The sequence below is a fragment of the Dama dama genome, chromosome 30 (assembly GCF_033118175.1).
Source record: "Dama dama isolate Ldn47 chromosome 30, ASM3311817v1, whole genome shotgun sequence".
Taxonomy (NCBI): Eukaryota; Metazoa; Chordata; class Mammalia; order Artiodactyla; family Cervidae; genus Dama; species Dama dama.
The window spans coordinates 89,785,127-89,804,653 of NC_083710.1; the positions used below are offsets into that span (position 1 = coordinate 89,785,127).

At 52.6% G+C, this 19,527-nt stretch overlaps 1 protein-coding gene across 2 annotated transcripts in view; it reads right to left on the reverse strand.

Annotated features, from left to right (window-relative positions):
• RASA3 (RAS p21 protein activator 3) overlaps nucleotides 1–19,527 on the reverse strand; it is an 81,408-nt gene that overhangs the window by 36,453 nt on the left and 25,428 nt on the right. Inside the window, exons 2-3 of one of the 2 annotated variants that reach the window (XM_061133646.1) lie at nucleotides 13,194–13,311; nucleotides 5,759–5,862 (exon numbers count right to left, since the gene is read on the reverse strand). In XM_061133646.1, the coding sequence (XP_060989629.1) occupies nucleotides 5,759–5,862; nucleotides 13,194–13,311 (222 nt within the window). The remainder of the gene's footprint in view (nucleotides 1–5,758; nucleotides 5,863–13,193; nucleotides 13,312–19,527) is intronic. The other variant, XM_061133647.1, reaches the window with a different exon arrangement.

Sequence of the window (19,527 nt, forward strand, 5' to 3'; positions counted from 1 at the left end):
CAGTACATAAAAATCAAGTGTTATTTGTGCACAGAAGCAATGGCAGTGGAAACTGAAATTGAAAAGACACTAACACACACCCATAAAGTGATGGTTTTATGGCTTGAGCTTTTGGTGTACTACATGAGAAATCTTTGTCTACAGCATCAAAAACATAAATATAGGGATACATGTATATATAAATATACACACACATATGTATAAACATAAATATAGGAATATATGTACATATAAATATACACACACACATGTACATACACACACACTCCCCAATATATGTGTGTGTGCATGCAAGATGTGTATGCTGAAAACACATCACAAAATCCTGATGAAAGAAATTAAAGACCCAAGGACGTGGAGAGACATGCCATGCTGGATGGTCTGAGACTCAATTTTCTTAAAGTGTTAATTCTCCCCAAATTAATCTACAGATCAATGTAATCTCAATTATCTTGGAAATTGAGAAGCAGATCAAAAATGTAAATGACAATTCAAAGGACCTAAAATAGCAAAACAAGTTTGGAAAAGGACAAAGCTGATGAGCTCAGAGGACTGATTTAAGACTTACTGTGAAAATACAGGAATTGAGACAGTGTGATGTTGGTGTGAGGAAAGGAGTGCACATCAGGGGAACAGAACACAGAAGCCACAGGCAGACCCACGCGTGTAAAGTCAACTGATTCTCAAAAGATGCTACGGAAATTCAACTGGACATCTATAAGGAGAAAAACAAATCTTGTTATATGTAAAATATACTTGAAATAGATCTAAATATAAGAACTAAAAACAAAAACTTTCTAGAAGAAAAAAACAGAAGATCTTCATAACCCTGCGGTAGGAAAAGAATTCTTAGATATGACACCAAAAATACAAACTATAAAAATGTTTTTATAAAGTGGAGTTCATCAAAATTAAAAACTTCTGCTCTTTAAAAGACACTAGTAAGAAAATGAAAAGACAAGCCACAAGCTAGAAGAAAATATCTGCAAATACACATCTGATAAAGGACTTGTATCCAGAATACAGTTTAAAAACTTTGAAAATCTCAGCAAGAGCCCAGTTAGAAGGGCAAAGATGTGAACAATTTACCAAAGGAGAGATATAGATGGTAAATCAGCACATGAAAAGATGCCCAAATAATTCTTCATTATGAAAAAACAGTAAAAACGACAGTAAGATACTACACACACATCAGAATGGCAAAACCGAACTGAAAATAAAGGAAGATGACACAGTGCTGGAAAGAACTGAAGATGGCGCATTAGGAAAGCAGAGTCAGTTTCTAACAGAGGGAAACACACTGCAGGGCATGAAAATCTTTCTCCTCCTACTCTCTCAGGGTCTCTGGCCTCTGTAACGAAAGAAAAATTAACAAGGGAAAACAGACAGGGTTATTAACATGTATCTCAGATACATGAGGGGAATCCTGACGATGAGTAACTCCAGGAGGCAGCAGCAACTCAGAGCATCTCCACCTAAAACAACAGTCACGGATTTTCAGAGGAGTGATGACACAGAGGAAGAGCTTCAGGGAACGAGAGGTCCAGAGGGCTCGCTACGTGGGCTCCTCGGGGGTCGCTTCCAGGCTGATCAGGGTCTAGAGTTGTCCCGGGTTGCAGGGCAGAGAGATTTCCATGTGTCCGCTTCTTCTCAACTCCTTCAGCTCAAACAATTCCTTATACCAAAATGGCCTATTCGAGATGGCAAATTCTGCTGTCTTCTAAAGCCTACAGAATGCCCCAGCAATCTCACTTCTAGGTATTTTCTAAGAGAAATAAAACCATTTGTCAACACAAACACCTAGACAAGAAAGTTGAGGGCAGCTTTGTTTACAGTCACAAAAAACGGGACGCAACCCCACCCCCATCTGGTGATGAGTGGGCAGAAGCGGACTTCCCTGCGACGAGCACAGTGCACAGACTGCAGCTCAATAAACCGGCCTGCAGACAAGGGGCCCAAGGACTCACAGCAAGCCCCCGCCTTTCAGAGAAACTGCAGGATGCCCCTCCCATCCTGACAAAAGTGGGGGATGGTGGGAGGAGCCCGGCCCAGCACGGCCAGCCCCACCAGCCACCCTGCCAGAGCCGGCGGCCCTGACCACACTGGCACGAGCATCTCTGCAGCCTCCCTGGGCACCTGGAACCCGGCCAGTGGGGGGGCCCACATGGGGGCCGCACGGGCAGAACCGGGCGCCGTGCCATCAGATCACACGGCAGACGTGAGAAGCCGGTGACACTGTGCTTGTTTCTGTGACACAAATTTATACCCTAGAATGTGGTTTCTCGTCCTGGTAACAACATAATTGCTAGTCATAACTTTAAATTACCCCTGGAGATCAGACAGCCTCTTATTTTTATGGCTGTGAGAACGATTTTGAAAACTCTAAATCTGGTTGCACCCTGACACATCCCAATTTTAAAGCCACCAGGAATTGCTAAACCATGATTTTGCTAGTTATCTTTAAAAATAGCAGGTGCCTTAAACAGAATGATTAATAAACATCTTTGTTGTTCAACTCACTCAGTCATGTCTAACTCTTTGTGACCATATGGACTGCAGCACGCCAGGCTTCTCTGTCCTTCGCTGTCTCCCGGAGCTTGCTCAAGCTCATGTCCATCGAGTCGGTGATGCCATCCAACCATCTCGTCCTCTGTTGTCCCTTTCTCCTCCTGCCTTCAATCTTTCCCAGCGTCAGGGTCTTTCCCAATGAGTCAATTCTTTGCATCAGGTGACCAAAGTATTGGAGTTTCCACTTCAGCATCAGTCCTTCCAATGAACATTCAGAACTGATTTCCTTTAGGATGGACTGGTTGGATCTTCTTGCAGTCCAAGGGACTCTCAAGAGTCTTCTCCAACACCACAGTTCAAAAGCATCAATTCTTTGACACTCAGCCTTCTTTATGGTCCAACTCTCACATCCATACATGACTACAGGAAAATCCATAGCTTTGACTAGCTAGAACTTTGTTGGCAAAGTAATGTCTCTGCTTTTTAATATGCTGTCTAGATTGGCCATAGCTTTTCTTCCAAGGAGCAAGTGTCTTTTAATTTCATGGCTGCAGTCACCATCTGCAGTGATTTTGGACCCCAAGAAAATAGTCTGTCACTGTTTCCATTGTTTCCCCATCTATTTGCCACGAAGTGATGCCATGATCTTTGTTTTTTGAATTTGCTGAATTTTAAGCCAGCTTTTTCACCCTCCTCTTTCACTTTCATCAAGAGGCTCTCTCGTCCCTCTTTGCTTTCTGGAATAAGGGTGTGTTACTGCATACCTGAGGTTATTGATGTTTCTCCCACCAAACCTGATTCCAGATTGTGCTTCATCCAGCCTGGCATTTTGCTCCATCAGGTAACACGTCACATTCCAAACCCACTGCTCTGTTCGCTTTGCTCCTTGAACAAACCCTGGTGTGTCCAGCATCAGCTGGACAGAGACACCCTCGGCACTGCGCAGGGAGCCCAAGGCCACGGGAAGTGAGGTCCAGTGGACACAAAAGAGCCGCTCCCACAGTGACGGTGAACATAGCATGCACTGAGGGGCAGCCTCTTGCTGACCAGGGTCTTGGCCAACGGTGGTGGCCACACGGAAGGGCCTGAGGTGGGCTCCAGGTCGGGAGGCACCAGACAAAGGCGCCTCTCAGTAGAGGCTGGAGCCCATGTCTGGCCTCGAGGAGGAATCACCAGGGCTTGACAGCTGCTAAGGGTTCGTTCGGGCACCATCCTGAGGGCAAAGGTGGCCAGGCCTACAGGGTGAGTGGCATGAAAGTGTCCCCCGCCTCCCCCACATGGAAAACCTTCCGGATCGAGAGTTAAAGGTCCCGCTGGCAGCCCAACCACAGCTCCATCTTAAACAAGTCAAGTTATGAATTGCCTGAGTTCCTGTGTGATCCAGGCCATGCACTTGTCAAACAAACCCTGGTGACCTCTACTTAAAACTCAGCAGTTTCCAAGAATGCTACTTGTTGTCCAGACCCAGCAACCAGCATCTGCATCTTGACAAGTGTGGGAACCTCTGATCCATGTGCTGGGAACTCTGCTAGACGCTTCCTCAAAGGACCTCAGCGCCAGCACTGCCTTCAGACTTTTTCTGAGGGCTGCTGGCCTGGACACAAACACCCTTGACCAGTCACGTGTGAGTGGTAAGTGGAGTGAGCCAGACGCCCCAGGAGTGGGTGGGAGGCTGCAGGGTCAGGGGCTGTCAGAGTCAACTGCTCTGCCCCAGAGCAAGGACTGAGACTGCTCCCGCCAGGAGCAGCCAGGCCACCAACGATCAGCTGGATCCCGAGGCTACAGCTGAGCCCGTTTTGGGGGCTTGGGTCTCTGGGGCCAAGGGAACTGATGGGGCTTTGCTGGGACAAAGGTGCACCCACCAAAGGGCAGCTCTGGGCCGCTGCCCTTTAAGGTGGGCTTCACTCTCTCCAGGACGCTGGCGCATCTGGGGCTCTGACACCTCTGAGAGTGCCTGAACATCTTTGAGAGTCCCCAACACCCCCTGAGAGCACCCCAACACCTATGAGAGCACCTCAACACCCCTGAGAGCACCCCAACACCACTGAGCACCCCAATACCTCTGAGAGCACCCCAACACCTCTGAGAGCACCCCAACACCCCTGGGAGCACCCCACACCTCTGAGAGCACCCCAACACGTCTGAGAGCACGCAACACCTCTGAGAGCACCCCAATACCACTGAGCACCCCAATACCTCTGAGAGCACCCCACACCTCTGAGAGCACCTCAACACATCTGAGAGCACCCCAACACCTCTGAGAGCACCCCAACACCCCTGGGAGCACCCAACAGCACTGAGAGGACCCCAACACCTCTGAGAACACGCAACACCTCTGAGAGCACCCCAACACCACTGAGCACCCCAATACCTCTGAGAGCACCCCAACACCCCTGGGAGCACCCAACAGCACTGAGAGGACCCCAACACCTCTGAGAACACGCAACACCTCTGAGAGCACCCCAACACCACTGAGCACCCCAATACCTCTGAGAGCACCCAACACCTCTGAGAGCACCCCAACACCCCTGAGAGCACCCCACACCCCTGAGAGCACCCCACACCTCTGAGAGCACCCCACACCTCTGAGAACACCCCAACTCCTCTGAGAGCACCCCAACACCCCTGAGAGCACCCCACACCTCTGAGAACACCCAACACCCCTGAGAGCACCCCAACACCCCTGAGAGCACCCCACACCTCTGAGAACACCCAACACCCCTGAGAGCACCCCAACACCCCTGAGAGCACCCCACACCTCTGAGAGCACCCCACACCTCTGAGAACACCCCAACACCCCTGAGAGCACCCCAACACCTCTGAGAGCACCCCAACACCTGAGAACACCCCACATCTCTGAGAGCACCCCACACCCCTGAGAGCACCCTAACACCTCTGAGAGCACCCAACACCTTGACAACAGCCCCCCATAGGTGGGTGCTGGGCGTCAGGGAGAGGCAGGGGCTGGGGTCGTTGGAGGAGCCCTTGGGAATCATCTGGGGGCAGGTCCAGGGACCCCACTCTAGCCCTGAGGGACGGCTCCGGGTGTGTTTCCATGAGCTCGTGGGGTGTTGCCCCGCACCCGCTGACGGCCAGCCGGGGACAGCCAGCAAGGGCAGGTGAGACGCTGGTGCAGTTCTCTGGCTCAGATGGGATGTCCAGGAGATGCCCCAGTTCCTCCAGAACAAGTCCCCATTCAGAAGAGGCAGAGAAAATGAAGAATACACCTGGCTGGTTGGTCGGGACCTACCTATGATGGAATCCCTCCGGAAAACGTCTCGATCAAAAATATAAAAGGACAGGTGACGGAAACTCCGCGGAATCTCGCAGTAGAAGTCCTCTCCATAGAAGGGGCTAGACAGAGACAGAGGGACACTGTTAGACTCTGTGAGCCACGTCCCCAGTCCTGGGGGGTACCGGGGCTGGGGGAGACCATCCTGGGGTGTCAGTCCTGGAGGGGACTAGTCCTGGGGGTGTCAGCCCTGGGGGTGTCAGTCCTGGAAGGGACCAGCCCTGGGGGTGTCAGTCCTGGGGGTGCCATCCTAGGGAGATCAGTCCTCGGCGGGGGGAGCACAAGGTTGGGCCATCACGGTCCAGGCCACTCCCTCTTGGTCAAGGGAAAGCCCACAGTGTCTCTTCATGGGGACAGAGTCGGAAGCATTTTTCCAAGATAAAGGAAGCTGTGGATGGTGGGGAGCAGGGTGAGACTCCCTCATGTGCCTGTCAGACGGTCTCTCCTTTCTGGGGGACCCAGGGGGGCCACACAGCTCCAGCCCCCCCTGTTGGCACCTTTGCCCAGGCATCTCTACACACAGTTCATAGAGGCACGGTTGCAGGCTTCTCCAGATAAAGGGAACATGCAGCCCAGGGACCAGCTGGCCTGAACTACAGCTGTATGACAAGGGTTTAATACCAGCAGTGCCCTGCCCTGAGGTCAGCCAGAGGGCCTTCCTTGCTAATTAAAGGGAGAAGTTCAAAAGCAGATTCCCCTTTCCCTGAGCCTAGATGTGCAAACACCTCCCTCTGCCAGCAGTCATTTCCCACTCCCCACCCTCCAACACCATGCCAGGCTGGCACCGCCCCGCCCCCACCAGGGCCAGCCTTGAAAAAAGAACCCGGTTTTCCCCTTTCTTGCTGTCCTATGTCCAAACACGGGCATCGGTTTCCCAGGTCTCAGGGAGGGGAGGGCAGGAGCCACGGAATAGAGGGGAGCCTCCCATGAGCCCCAGATGTGCCACAGGGCAGCCCACACAGAGCCCGGGGTCCAGAAGTGGGCTCAGGACCACGCTGCAGCGCAGTGAGAGCCGGAGGCCAGGCAGGCAGGGCCAGGCCTCCAGAAAGGGCGCCGGCCAGATCAAACAGCTCAGCGTCTGGCTAATAACTGCACGTTGGTTAAGCCATTCCCTAAAACCTGGAGTGAAATTCATTAAGCCAAACACCGTATCTAAGCGTCCACAGGAGACGGGTCAAGAAGGGCGGGGCCTGCATCCACAGGGCCAGTGCTACGGGGGGTGGTCTCACCTCACCCACAGCCGCCCCAGGGCTGGGACACCCGGCCACCCCGGGCATGATCTTGCTCAGCTCCCAGAGGCAGCAGAAACCCCTTCTAGCTTCTTCAGAGTCCCTCTCGCACTTCCTCTAAACGGTTTTAAACTCCTTTAAAATCACCAGGCAGCATGGCCCTCGGCGCCTGTGAGCCTGCATTATGACAGCTTCTGTTTGAGGCTACCAGATCCTCTCCAGAAGCTCAGGTTCCCCCAGTCAGGGGTCACGGCCAGAGCGCAGGGCAGGCCAGCTTCCGGAGAGAAAGCCGCTCCATCCACACAAGGGTGTGGACAGTCAGCCGCATCTCTCTGGCCACCGCTCACATCTGCATGAGACTGTGGGCAGGGCCCGTGGCCAGGGCAGCTCCTCTCCCCTCCCACACTGTCTTCCCGCCTGGAAGCCCCTGCTCACGTGGGGTCTACCACCCAGCTCACACTCCACAAGGGGCCCCCCACACCCCCCAGGGAAATCATGTCTCCTCACCAACAAGTCACACCTGGATGGCCCTCTTCCCTAAAGCAACTGAAGCCACCAGACCCCAGAAGCTTCAGAAAGGCCCCGAGGGAAGGAGGGTATCGGCGAGACCCCTGAGGGCGAGGGGGCAGCAGCCTGGGAAGCCCTGGGGGAGCCCAGGGGTCCCATTAACTGACGCCCAGACTGCCCGGCCTGCAGGCCCACGGGGACAGACTGACCCCTCAGAGGGATGGATGGGGTCCAGCCACGGTCTCTCCTGCAGGGTCCTGGCCTGGTTGGAGCCTGGACACCGTGGTCAGCAAGGCATCCGGGAGCTCAGAGAGAAGTCCCCCACCCTGAGACTCAGGGGCTCAGGGAGGGTGGAGAAGCTGCTGGGGGATGCTCTGAGCTGCAGGCCCGCCCTGGACCAGACAGCCCCCAGGACCACAAGGGGAGGGTCCCCCTAGAGCCCCCGGGACTGTGGGGGGAGGGTCCCCCTCAGAGGCCCCAGGACTGTGGGGGGGGTCCCCTCAGAGTCCTCGGATGGTGGGGAGGGTCCCCCTAGAGCCCCTGGGACTGTGGGAGGAGGGTCCTCTCAGAGCTCTCGGGACTGTGGGGGGTATACCCACTCCAGGTGATATGGAACGTCTGGACCTGAGACCTGCATTGATGTCAAAAATATTTTAAGCTTTAACTTGAGAAATTAGAGAGAAAAATGTAAGCAAAGAAGATGCTATTTGTACAGTCTCATAATGTCAGTTGCTGTTTTCTAGTCAACAACTTGGTTTTCATTAAAAACATCTGAGAAAATGACGTCTTTCCCCTCAAACCACAGACTTCCTCTCCCCTGTCACACCCTAACCCCAAACAGCTTCTCCCTCGGAAGACTGCGGAGGCCTTTCTGGGTCTAGTCACTCCCATCACACAAAGCTCTATTTTCCGAGCAATTTGCATCTCTTGGAAGGAACAGAAGGACCCTCTCAAGTCACTGACCCTCATGCTCCCTCTGGCTGCAAACCGGAAGCTCGCGCCCATCCACTAGGGAACAGCCTTTCATTTGGGAAAGTCCTTGGCAAGAGCGGCCGACCGAGATTCTGTAATTACAGCCCAATCGATGCTCTAGCTCCTCCTCCCTGCGGTCCAGAAAGCGGTTATTTAAGAAACTTCTAATTACGTAAATGGACAATACCTACAAACAAAAGAACAAAACACCACCTGTGATCCCACTACTCAGAAACGATAACCACACTGGCCTTTACCTCCTCACACTCCAGGCCATTTTTAGAGCATCCCAAGGTTTAAGCAAAAAGGCCTCTTACTATTAACACAACTTTGTAACCTGCCTTCCTTGCTTGACAGACACAACCAAACATGGGGGCAGGATGTGCCCGCCTTGCACTCGGCAGGGCCCGGGGTCAGGGCTGCAGGCCCACAAGGTCACACAGCCGAGGCCTGGAGGGATGGGCGAGGAGGCACAGCACACCTAACACAGGCGCCCCTGGGGGAGGCGAGGGTCGGAGCAGGAGCCCCTTCCGACCCGCCCTGGGGAAAAGCGGACAGCGACATCCTCAAAATGATCACTTATGTGGACCAATGGAAATAAAGATCTGCCACTTTGTGGAATACTCCTGCAAAGGACTAGACCAACCCAGCACTGAAGTGAGAGTTGCGCGGTCGTGGCCGACTCTTTGCAACCGCATGGACTACACCGTTCATGGAATTCTCCAGGCCAGAATACTGGAGTGCGTAGCCTTTCCCTTTTTCAAGGGATCTTCCCAACCCAGGGTTCAGACCCGGGTCTCCCGCATTGTAGGCGGATTCTTTACCAACTGGGCTATGAGGGAAGACCCTCAAGAGTTCTGTTTTACTTTGTGTGTGTGCCCGTGGTATCAACATGCTCCTTTTACTGGATAAGGTGATGGGTTCCTCCACGGGCAGCCTTCAGTCCCATCTGCCCCAGCCCGGGGACCCCAGGATGCCTCTGCAGGCACACCATGGCCCCAAGCAGGGAGCCATCCAGCCCCAACCCTGACGGCCAAGGTTCATAGAGCCTTAACATTTAAATTAAAGGTAAATAAATGATGATTTGTCATTTAAATGATTAAAAAGTATGGCTGTAAGAAGTTAAATGTGAATCAGTCCACTTGCAACATCAGGAAGATGCTGCGCTTGGGAGGACAGAAACTATTCCCGAATCACCTGCTGGAGGTGGCCCGGGATGGACAGAGGCTGGTTTCCCCCGAGGCATCCGACCCTGAGAGTCCCCCAGGACATGTGAGTCCAGGTATCTGTGTTCGCTAAACTTTGCTAGCTGACATTCTGCAAACTCTGCAAGTCTATTTCTGCTATCTATTGCTTCTCTTGGGAAATGCACATGATGCTTTATTCCTGTGTCCTCTGTGCATTTTCTCCTCTGAGCACAAATTCCCTGGAACGTTATACTGCAGAATCCGGAGACGTGGGTTGAAGGAGAAGACTGGATTTGCTTTCGACTGGCTCATCATTGCCTCAGCGGGTGTTACAAGCCACTAACCCTGGACTGTATTAATATACATGCGTGGACTGTGGTTTCCAGACCACAGATGTGGTATGGATTCAGGCTACACACTCACAAGAGCCAGCTCTGATTTCAAGCGTTGGGCACCGAGTGGAGGCAGTTTCCCTTGCTAACTTCTTTAATAGAGCAGGTTACTTGCTTTTGCCCTCACACTGCAGAATCAAGGTCTGGGGAGACCAGCTTGGCCCCCACCAGTGTGAATAAGATTTTTGCCTCAATGCTAAACACAGTCATATTATAAACCATTTTTTAAACTGAAGTATAGTTAATTGACAACGTGTTAGTTTCAGGTTCACAGCAAAGTGATTCACACACACACACACACACACACACACACACACACATATTCTTTTTCAGATTTTCTCCCATTATAGGCTATTGCAAGATATTGAATATAGTTCTCTGTGCTTACAAGAGATCTTTGCTGTTTATCTGTTTTACATATAGTGGTGTGTATATGTTAATCCCTCTCTGCCCTCCCCTGTCATGCCCTTTGGTAACCATCAGCTTGTTTTCTATCTGTCTATTTCTGGTTTGTAAGTAAGTTCATTTGTATCTTTTTTTTTTAAGATTCCACATGTCAGCAATACCACATGATATTCATTTTTCTGTCTGACTGACGTCACTCAGTGTGACAATCTCTCGGTCCATCCATGTTGCTGCAAATGGCATTCTTTCATTCTTTTTTATGGCTGAGTAGTATCTCATTGCACGCGCGCGCGCGTGTGTGTGTGTGTGTGTGTGTGTGTGTACCACACCTTCTTTATTTATCTGTTGATGCACATTTCGGTTGTCTGGACGTTTTTACTATTGTAAACAGAGCTGCAGTGAAGACTGGCATGCATGCATCTTATTGAACTATGGCTTTCTCTGGATAGACACTCAGGACTGGGCCTACTGGATCACACAGTAGTTCTGTTTTTAGTTTTTTAACTAAAAAAACAACTTGTGTCTTGCATAGTTTAGTTTTGATTTGCTTTCCTCTAATAATTAGCAATGTTGAACATCTTTTCATGTGCCTGTTGGCTATCTGTATGTCTTTGGAGAAATGTCTAGGTCTTCTGCCCATTTTCTGATTGGGTTATTTGGTTTTTTGATATTAAGCTATATGAGCTGTTTATATATTCTGGAAATGAATCATTTGTCAGTAGTGTCATTTGCAAATACTTTCTCTTAATTCCATAAGTTGTCTTTTCATTTTGCTTATGGTTTCCTTAAAAAAGGAATCAAAAACTATGCAAAAGTGTTTAACTTTAGTTAGGTCCCATTTGCTTATTGTTTCGTATATTTTTAGGCTCTTGGAATTATTTTGCGCAAATGTGTCTATTTGCTATCAGCTTTAACTTTCTGCTTTCAGCACTCCTGGCCTTATCTTGTATATTAGATCAGCACTCAATAAATATTACTTGAGCTAATGAATACATTAACCTTAAAAGCTAGCATATTAACACTGCCTGTGCGGGAAGCATGAATGGTGAGTGAGGGTCAGAAGGAGCGTGTGCTCTGGGCCCTCCTGGAGCTACCCAGCCCCCCTGGATTTACCCAGGCCCCCCTGGAGTTACCTGGCCCTCCTGGAGCTACCCAGGCCCCCTGGAGTTACCTGGCCCTCCTGAGGTACCCGGCCCTCCTGGAGCTACCCGGCCCTCCTGAGCTACCCGGCCCTCCTGAGCTACCCGGCCCTCCTGAGCTACCCGGCCCCTGGGCCAGCTTCCAGGGCTGCCCTGGTTCTGGCCGCACCACCCGGACGACACCGCCGCAGCCCGGCTTCTGTGCAGCCCGCAGTCTCCCCTCTCTGCCCCCAGAGCACAGTGTCTTGTGCCACTAAAACCAGAAAGTATGGTTTCTATTTCTAAACCCATAAGAAATATTTTTAGGACTGGTCCTCACTTCTCGCCCTCACCTGAGGCAGAGGTTCCTCAACAGATTCGCTTCCCAGAGACCCTCACCCAGCAGGTCTGCAGGGAGCTCAGTTTCACAGGGATCGATGCTAATTCTCTAGGTTTATGATCCTCTAACAGAGACTATTTAAACACAGAAGGACTCCTCTTCTGGGGAGCTCACGGAAATAACCCTTGCAGGTTATCCCAAAGCCACACTTGACTCTTGACAAATTCCTCAGTCTTCTTTTGCTTCAACAAATTCCTTCAGAGGATCTGGAGTGTGGACTGAAATAACACAGGGCCTCGGGAGCCGCCCTGCCAGTGTGGGCAGCGACAGGGCAGATGGTGAAGGGAAGAGTCTCCACATTCGGGGGCAGGAGATCTGAGTGGTTTCTAAAACTTAGGTTCATTAAGTCATCAGAACGTGCTGTTTGTTCCCACTTAGAAGCAGCAATAAGCAAGGATATAATTCATCCGCTAAAAATGTTCTCAAGCCCAAAATAGCTCTGTGGATGGACCCACACAACCCACAGTTCTAAGCCCAAGGGTGGGGCCGCAGCCAGAACCTCTCTCTTGTGCTAATCAGGACCCCACCCGGCTCTGCTGTTTCTCCAGACCCACACCCCTGCCCCACCCACCTGCGGGGCAGCAAGGCACCGCCCCCAGCATGCTGTGACCACAGGCGTTACACTTCCTACCCTAGGGTGGGGTCCCTAGGGTGGGGTTAGGGCCAGGGGGCCTGGAGCTGGTGGGAAATGCGAATCACACCTCACCAGAACCAACCAACGGGGAACCAACGGGGCTTGAACAGGCTCTCGGGGGATTCCTACACAAGCTGACCTGTTTCTTCTGCTGCAAACTCCTCTGTCTCCAGGCCTGAATGCTCCCTTTCTCACCTCCCCCTACCTCAAATTCCATCAGCAAATGCTCTCGAGGCCTCTGATCTCTGTGGGCAGTGACTTCTACACTCATCTTGAGCCTCTTTAGGAAAAGGAAGATGGTTAAAAAAGCTTCCCAAATGTTTATGCTCTGAAATCCTTAATCTGCCCTCTTATTGCACCAGTTCATCTGGACTTAGGAAGTTCCTACCCACCTCCCAGCAGACAAACAGCCTCTGATCCATCCTCCCACCCAGTACTGGACACTAGAAGCATTCAGGGACCATCATCATAACCGCCCAGCGAGCCAAGAGACAAGGAGACGTAAGATGAGGGATCATCAGCATGAAACAGAGCAGCAGCAAACATTACCAGAGTGATTTCTCCACGATTTTGGTCCTGAAAACCTCCTCCTGGTCTAGGTTCACGGTGCAGTAACAATCACGCATCTTGTTTGGCCCCGGGTATGTGGGAAGATTTTTGGCTTCACCTAAAAGTAAATGTAAATCTACCATCAGTTTTGCATGGAATTACTTAGTCTCCTAGTTAATCTCAGACATCTTTCCCAATGATGGGTTTATTCCACAGCAAGGCACCTGCTCACTTCTGTATATTCTGTACATTTTCTTGTCACCACCAGTCAAAGTGCTGAAGAAAAAACCATTTGTACTGTTACATGAAGGTGACATACATTAACCTCTAAAACAATGGATTCCTGTAAAAGTAGGGATCCATCAGAAATTAACGATTGCTTCCTTTTACCCACATTCAGTCAGTTCAGTTCAGTCGCTCAGTCGTGTCCAACTCTCTTGCAGCATGCCAGGCCTCCCTGTCCATCACCAATTCCCGGAGTTTACTCAAACTCATATCCATTGAATCAGTGATTAGTCCCTTTAATATTTTTAATGTTTAAATCATTGTGTGTGTTAATCACTCAGTCGTGTCCAACTCTTTGCGACCACATGGACTGTAGCCAACCAGGCTCCTCTGTCTATGGAATTCTCCAGGCAAGAATAGTGGAGTGGGTTGCCATTTCCTTCTCCAGGGGATCTTCCCAACCCAGGGATTGAACCTGCATCTCCTGCATTGCAGGCAGATTCTTTACCATCTGAGCCACCAGGGAAGACCTTAAATTATTAAGATACTCAGAAATTTTAAAATTTCAGTCACCTTTAAGAATACAGCTCAGCAGCATCCTCCGTTAACTACAGCACACTTGCACAATCAACCTCAAGAACTCTTTCATCTCACAAAACTGAAACTCTTCATCCATGAGACAACAAGCCCCATTTCCCCTCCTGCAGCCCACCTTCCAGCTTATGTCTCTGTGACCCTGACGATCCAGGGACCTCACAGAAGTAGGATTACCATGTTTGCCCTTCTGGGTCCAGCTAATGTCACTCAGTGCCAGGTCCTCAAGGCTCACCCACGTCCTGGCCTGACTCAGTATTCGAGGCTGACACTTTGCTTATCTATTAATCCCCAGGTCTCTTTTTATTCTGATTAATTTGATAGTATTAGGTCAAAGTTGGGGCAATAACCAAGGATCACAGAGTCGGGAACGACTGAAGTAACTCGGCGTGCACACACAAACAACAGCGCCAGCGAGAAGTCCAGGGGACCAGCTGTGCCCCTGCCTCCCCTGCGTGCTGGGAGAAAAGGCATGAGCTGCAGGCAGCCTGGTGCCATCAGCCCATGGTGCCTTTGACCCTGGGTCTGACTGGAGACCGCTGGCAAAGTCCCACCTGCTGGGCCCTCTGCCAGGAGCCGGGGTGAGCTTGCTGCGGGCCACCGCAGCCCTTTGCTTGTGGACCAGGTGGGAGCAGAGGGGGCTTCTCCTCCTAGGTAAGAAGGAAGGAAGCCCCTCAAGGAGCTCCTGCCTCCCAGGGGCCTCCTGTTCCCCAGATGCAGGGCCAGGAAGGGGGCTGGGTCTGAGCACCCAGCACCACCGGAGCAGTCCCAGGCGGCGACACCTGCCAGCACCACCCAGGGGCCGCACGCCCACCCCTGGTTAGAGCTGAAGGAAAAACAACAACAACAGAAACCAAACCGAAACCAGAGCAGAAGTTCCTCAGAGCTCGGCACCCAGAACGGCCACACCTACACCCCACAAACACACTTGACTCTGCTCTCGGGGAAACACGCAGTTTGCAGCTTCCTGCCGCAGCCTCTGACGGGCAGAGGCGAGTTTGCGAGCCCGAAGCCTCTCTTTCAAGCTTCTCATTAATGTCATCACTTGGGACGGAGGAGAGCAACAGGGTAAAGAAGTCATGCAATAACCAAGTGGATGTTTTCTGTGCCAATAAATCGAGTGTTCTGAGGCTTCCTAGCAGCCCCGGCTGCAACCTGAACACACACACCTGCTGCACTCCGGGACCTGCCACACACGTGCCTGGGACCCCAGGCCTCCCCTCTGGGCCTCAGCTTCTCAACCATGAGGCGTGAGGACACACGTCCCAGGTTCCTCTAACTCAAAAGCTTCTGTGGGGTTTTCCTGTGGGAATCGTCAGGGAATCATCAGTGACTCAGATGGTGAAGAAAAAGAAATAACCAATGAATGTTTTCCTATGATTACCCCCATGACACCTCAATGCTGCAAGGCCCTGGACACCAGGCCACTCTAGGGGAGTTGGGCATAGAAACACAGACAAGCTGAGAAGGGCGCGTGATTCCAGGCAGCTTCCAGCCCCGTCATGAAGTGTCTAGAGACAGATTTTCCATAGGCTCCCAGCAGACGCAAGCACTCACATGTACTCACGCAGGTGCATGCAGACCGTGACGAAACGCATCCGAAGGGGCCCATAGACTTCCTGCCCGCTTCCCGAACTGGTGCTCACAAACCTTCCCCTGAAACCACTCTGACTTCCCTGCTGACACTGCTAGGATGTGACTGCACTTCCTGTTGGAATTTTTTTTTTTTTTTTGCAAGAAATGAGATATTTAGCTGCAAGTGCCTGTGTTTCTTAAAAGTAGAATTAAATCTTTTTTAAAAAGTTTTACTGGAGATGGCCTCTAGTGGAAAACACAGGGTGGGGATTTTTCCTGTTTATTCTCCTAAGAACCTCAAAACACAAGCAGCAGCAGTTGACGCTTCTCTTCAAGAACAGAAGAGATGGAAGTGCCTTCTCTGAACAACCAGTTAAAACGGTGAGATGCTGAACATGGCCTCCCACCCCCATGGTTACAGAAACATCCTGGTTGCTATGACGATGGCAACATCAGAGACCAGCCAGGCACCTGAGCCAATGTTAACAAGTGACTCAGGCCAGGAGGGCTGGGAGGAGGCCCGTACCCCGTCTGGCCACGTCGTCCGCCTGGCCCTGCACCTGGGGACCCTGCCATGGCCACAGGGCAGGGGCGGGTCCCGGCCTCACTGGATCAGAGGAGGTCTCTTCCACGTGCGTCCCTTATACCACAGGCTGGAGGTCGTTTTCCTCCTGACTACAGATTATGGGGCCTTTTCGCCCCTCAAATGAGAAGATAGATGTGTTCTTTTTTCTCATGTGTGGAGCTGTTTGCCTAAGAAGGCAAAGCCACTCCTGGTATTCAGTAGGTGCTGACTATTTGATAAATGAATGGATGGATAAATGCCTGCAAAGAAAAAGGAAAGTAAACTCTGGTTTCATTCTAAGAGCCAAATAAGTCACATTACCAAACGTGTTCCTCCTGTTAACCACGACTCCAAAATGTATACTGTTCACCCAGAATGACTGTCTGCTGGTGGCTTTGATCCAGACAGCAAATTTGTGCCAAGTATCATCTCTGAATGCTGAATTTACTGACAGACATAAAAGGCGGCACCTAAAAGCCAGTAATAAATCAGCGCTGAAGCAGCAAACCTGTTTCTAATTAAGGCATCAGGCCGTGGTTCCTGGCCACTGCTGGCCACGCTCCCCGCACACTCCAGGTGATCACAGCCAGAAAGACCCAGCCCCGCAGACCACTAGTCTCCAGCTTGACCTGGCAGAGGGGCGGGCCTCCTGTGGGCCGTGGGTGGTCTCCACAGCTCCACCAGGTTCAACCCAGACCAGGAAGCCCACTGCCCTGCAGGGGCAGCAGTGTGGTCTGCACCCCAAGAGACTGTTGCTGGTCCAGCCGGCCCAGCCCCCACGTCCACAGGCTCCCCTCCGAGCGGCTCTGACCTCGGCTGCTGCCCTCACCCGCCCCCGGGAAGACGCCCAGCAGTGAGCCGGGGCCTCAGATCTGCCGTGTCCACGAAGCACGGGACCTCTGCTCTGCCCTACTACGCAGGCTGGTCCTCAGCTCAGCTACAGGCCAAAGTCTGTAACCACACGTGACCAGCCACAGGAGCCCCAGACCCTTGTCGTTTGGAGACAGCCCTCCCCAGCCCTCCCCATGCACAGGGGCAGGACCCGGTGAGGGAGACACAGCCCCCAGGCTCCCGTCTCTCTCTCCAAGTACCTATGGGGCTGCGGAGTCTGGTGGCCAGTGTAGCTCGTTGTAACTACATAAAAGCCCATTTCCCGCCAGAGATCAGTTTCATTCTCTTTCCTTGAATATGTTTTTAACTGCCTTGCTATTTTCTTTTAACACTTGATATTAAATAGAACAGCTTCTCAGATGGTTCAGGGGTAAAAAGACCCCGCCTGCCAACGCAGTAGACACACACAACAGACGCAGGTTGGTCCCTGGGTCAGGAAGATGCCCTGGAGGAGGAAACAGCCCCCACTCCAGTATTCCTGCCTGGGATACTCCATGGACAGAAGAGCCTGGTGGGCCACAGTCCATGGGGTCGCAAAGAGTTGGATGACTGGGCGACCAAGCACACACACACATTAAAAGAACGAACATCCCCACAATCAGATGAGGCTAGATTTCTGAATCAAGCTACAGGCAGCCTCCTCTAGTGCAGACTGATTTACCAGCCAGGAGGGCTCCGGGCTGAGCTGCCTAACCCAGAGCACACGACCAAGGTGCTGACCCAGAGCAGCAAGGTCAGCTCCAGGTACTGGGGTGGGGGGGCATATCCAGGACGCAGGAAGCCTTGCAAACCTGCATCTCAGATCTCCCCCAATTTCCAAAAAGAACCGGTGACAACATGAAAGACAAGAATAAAATAAGGCTGCTAGAAGGAAATTAAAGTCTAACATATGGTAGGAGAGAGGAGAGCTACACCTTCCAGCCCACTGTGAGTGGGTCAAAGACACACCCGGGCGCTGAGTCCCCAGGAGCTAATGAACACGTGGAAACGGCAGAACACACAATTCTCAAGATTTACCTAAAAATGAAACACACCAGCTCTCCAAGAGGAAACACTATGAAAAGACAGGCAGGCATGTCTTCCGAGAAACTGTTATAGAAGATGCAGAAACGCCCTCCGGGGCTCTTCTCTGCACTCGTGTGGGGACGCAAGTGACGACCTGTGACGAGCACGCAGCACAGGAGGGGCCAGTGACGGCCCCCCAGGCAGCCAGGGGCCCCGGGAAGAGACCGACGGGGCTCTGTTCCCTGCACGGACACCACAGAGTCGCCCCTTGGACTCTGGGCCACGAGGCAGAGGGACCCCAGAGCCTCTGGTCACCCGCTCCTCACCGTGAGCCACAGTCACGCCTGCTCCCACTTCCTCTCTGCATCCAGCACGGCTGGGCAGATGGGGAGCACTCCCGAAACCTGTGTTCCAGTGAGTCAAGGAGCGAACCCGTGATGACCTGGTCTGCTGGGCACTGACCACGCGGCAGCCTCTCCCCAGACACACAGCACGGGGCGTCATAGCTCCTGTGCCGCCCCTCCTGGGGGGACTCCCATGTCCCTTCCTCTGGTCTGGGCTGGCCTCAGGGCCCTGACAGACCAGTGGCAGCTGCAGGGCTTCCTGGGGAAGGTCAGAGCCACGAGCCTCCACCCTGGCCGCTGGACCCTGGTGCTCTGTGCCTGGAGCCACAGGCCAGGCCCCGCTACCATGCAGGTGACCCAGGAAGCCCTGGCTGGCCTGACCTTCCAGCACCCCACACGGTGACAGAGGCTTCAAGAGCCCGCAGGGCAGCCTGCCCACCAGCTGCCCACCAGAGCTCCCTCCCGGCTGCATGTCCAGCCCGTACGCTGCCCTGACGTCCTGAGAGGTGATGGTGCAGCGCTCAGATGCTCAGGTGCTCGGGCAAAGTGGCACCTCCCCACCCCACCCACGGTGACGACCCAAAGGTGCGATGCGCCGGCTGCAGTGCACCCAGGAGGCCCTGGGCGTCCCCCCAGGTGAGGAGACCCTGCCCTGCGCTCCTGGTGCATCTGACTCTGACGCAAAGGCCCTCCGACTTGAGAATGATGACCGTGCGGCGGGGAAACGAGGGCTCCAGCGGGCCATGGGCAGCTGGGCCAGGGCATGGGCACACTGCAGTGGGCGACCCTCGGGCCGGCTGTCCCCACGCGGTGACTTCAATTCTGAATTACCTGACGCTGTTTAACACTGGTGGTTTCACACGTTTCTAATTCCCAACTCTCACGCCTTTTGCGAACTCAGAAGGTCAGTCGTGCTGGGCCACGTCTCCACCATGATGGTCACCGGCCAGGTCGGGGCGGCCCCGCCCAGGGGCCCTGCCTGCCCTCCTGTGCTGAGACCAGCGGAGTTTATCTCATCACCACCTAGGCCTTGCGGAAGCATCACCCAAGTACAAGCACGAGCCCAGGCCATGTGGGGGCGCCCCTCCTGCCTGAGGCCTCCTCCCACCCCAGAAGCTTCCGTCTCCCCCATGGC